At 39.0% G+C, this 2,444-nt stretch overlaps 1 protein-coding gene across 1 annotated transcript in view; it reads right to left on the bottom strand.

Moving 5' to 3' along the window:
- The window catches only part of DDX21 (DExD-box helicase 21), a 24,903-nt gene that overhangs the window by 14,772 nt on the left and 7,687 nt on the right, over positions 1-2,444 (bottom strand). Inside the window, exon 6 of the mRNA XM_034663586.1 lies at positions 1,026-1,243. Coding sequence (XP_034519477.1) covers positions 1,026-1,243 — 218 coding nt within the window. The remainder of the gene's footprint in view (positions 1-1,025; positions 1,244-2,444) is intronic.

Raw genomic sequence — 2,444 nt, 5'->3', positions numbered from 1 at the left:
CTGCTTCTTCCTCTCCCACTCCCCCTGCTTGTTCCCTCTCTCGCTGGCTGTCTCTATCTCTGTCAAATAAATAAATAAAATCTTTAAAAAAAAAAAAAAAAAAGACAAAGATTCCTAATGGGCAAAGAAATACAGCCTAAGTCATTTTTGTGAAGGAGACTTGAAACATCCAAAGTACTTTAAAGTTATTTTGCTTTCTGACCGTTGGCCTTTATGAACCATGATGGAAATCTGTCCATTATGAGACATAATTGGAAAACACCTGTTCATCAAGCCCAGTAACTATCCAGTTTAGATCACTAAGCAAATAACCTACAATAAACACCAGAACAGATTCTATATTCATCTGTACTCTCTAGCATTTCCTCAGTTTTTTGAGTTTAGAATTCCAGTCTATTCATTCTTTGAGGTCAGGGACTAAAAAAGCACCCCAACCCCTACCTTTTTTTAAAATTTGCTCTTTGAATAACACTGTACTTTCATATATTTCAAATGGTGGTTTAAATAGACAGAACCCTTTTGCAGAGCAAACTAACAATGTACATTGAGAAACATGAACTATTTATACCTTTAAACTCAGTAATTTCATTACTGGACATCCATCCTAAAGAACAGATTCCAAATACTGAGATGTCAAGGAAGCTATCTGCATAAAAACATCTCTAAGCAGAATTATTTACATTATCTAAAAATTAAAAAATATATATGGAATGAAATCATGGCACAACCTCTTCATGGAGTGTTATGCCAAATTTTTACATGCATAGTAAGATTAAAATTAACATATACACATACGCACAACAGTACAAAGTCAGGAAGAAAGAGACCAAAAGCAAAGCACATCAAGCTGGCAGTATATGAAATTTTTCTTCTCTTACCTTCCCAAATCGTCCCCATTATAGTTATGTGATAAATCGTGGTTTTTAAAAAAACTTAAGTTTTCCTAAATAAAATAAGTCACCCCCCCAATTTAAGGTTTCATTTAACATCTAGAAGACCGCTTAATCACCGTTCTTCCTCTAAGTCCTTCCATCAGTGCCTTGAATTTGGAGCTTACCTTTCTTGTATGCCACACTTAAAATCTCTTCCACTTGATCAGCAAACCCCATATCTAACATCTGGTCAACTTCATCCAGGACAACATGCTTCAGTTTGGTAAGATCTAACTTGCCATTCTGCAGGTGGTCTTTGATACGACCTGGGGTCCCAACCAGGATATCGATCCCATTCCGCATGCGTTCAACTATAAAGAACATCAATGATAAAATATGCTGGGTTTTCAAGTCCTTTTATTAGTCTGGGGTACCAATTAAATACATTTTTATTCTCAAATATTTATTAACTAAAAACACAAGGCAATATGCTAAGTATCAAAGATAAAGATACTCAAGGGGGAACTCAAGATAATCTAGGGGGAAAAGGTAAGAGGTGACAGTCTTGTGTATTGTGTGACTAGCAGAAAAACGCACCAGTGCGGGATGGAAGTACCAGGAAAGAAATGACTTCACAGACAAAGTGAGGACAAGAATCTTAAAGAACTTTATATAAGGTAAGCAGGTATGGAGAGAATGAGACCAGATAGAAGTGCAAGTATTTCAAGAAGGTCTAGAGACGTTCAGGAAAATGGAGTCCAGTATAATGAGGTGAGATGATAATGATGCAACTTTTTACTGAATCGCCCTGGCAGTCTAGGGGTCACACGGGGCACTCTACATACATTAGCTAATTCAATCCTCACAACACCCCTGCAGGATGAGTTTAGTAACCTTGTTTTTTCACACAAGCAAATAAAGTACAGAAAAATCAAGCACCCTGAAGTTAAAATCACACTGTGAGCAGAGTCTAGAATCAAACACACACTTTTCTGATGTCAAAGCCCAGTTCATTTAACCAAAGCTGAGAAGAAATAATCACAAGCCTTGCGTGCCAAGTGCAACATTTTTAATGCCTTAAATCCTTTCTTGAATTATTTATCTGCTCTACATAATACAGTTTCAAGGTCTTGAACTGGTAGGTAATGGAATCCTACAATAGGAGCCTGCAACATTTGGCCCTTGGGCCCAGAGGAAAGAACGCCCACCTGCAGCAAGAAAGAAACAAAGACCCCCAAAGAAGCAGATCCATTGTCCCTGACAGATAAAAAGAGTAACTCCGAATCATGACTTTCTAGTGCCGAGGGCTCAAATGGACTCTATCCTCTTAGGTTCAGTAAGAGATCTTTATAGCCTTTAGATACACATAGGTAAATAATACAAAAATCCAAGTAACCGGGGCGCCTGGGTGGCACAGCGGTTAAGCGTCTGCCTTCGGCTCAGGGCGTGATCCCGGCGTTATGGGATCGAAGCCCCACATCAGGCTCCTCTGCTATGGGCCTGCTTCTTCCTCTCCCACTCCCCCTGCTTGTGTTCCCTCTCTCGCTGGCTGTCTCTATCTCTGTCAAATAA

Source organism: Ailuropoda melanoleuca, chromosome 6 (assembly GCF_002007445.2).
Source record: "Ailuropoda melanoleuca isolate Jingjing chromosome 6, ASM200744v2, whole genome shotgun sequence".
NCBI lineage: Eukaryota > Metazoa > Chordata > Mammalia > Carnivora > Ursidae > Ailuropoda > Ailuropoda melanoleuca.
The sequence above is the reverse complement of the archived record's forward strand: the minus strand, read 5'-3'. Positions and strand labels throughout refer to the sequence as shown.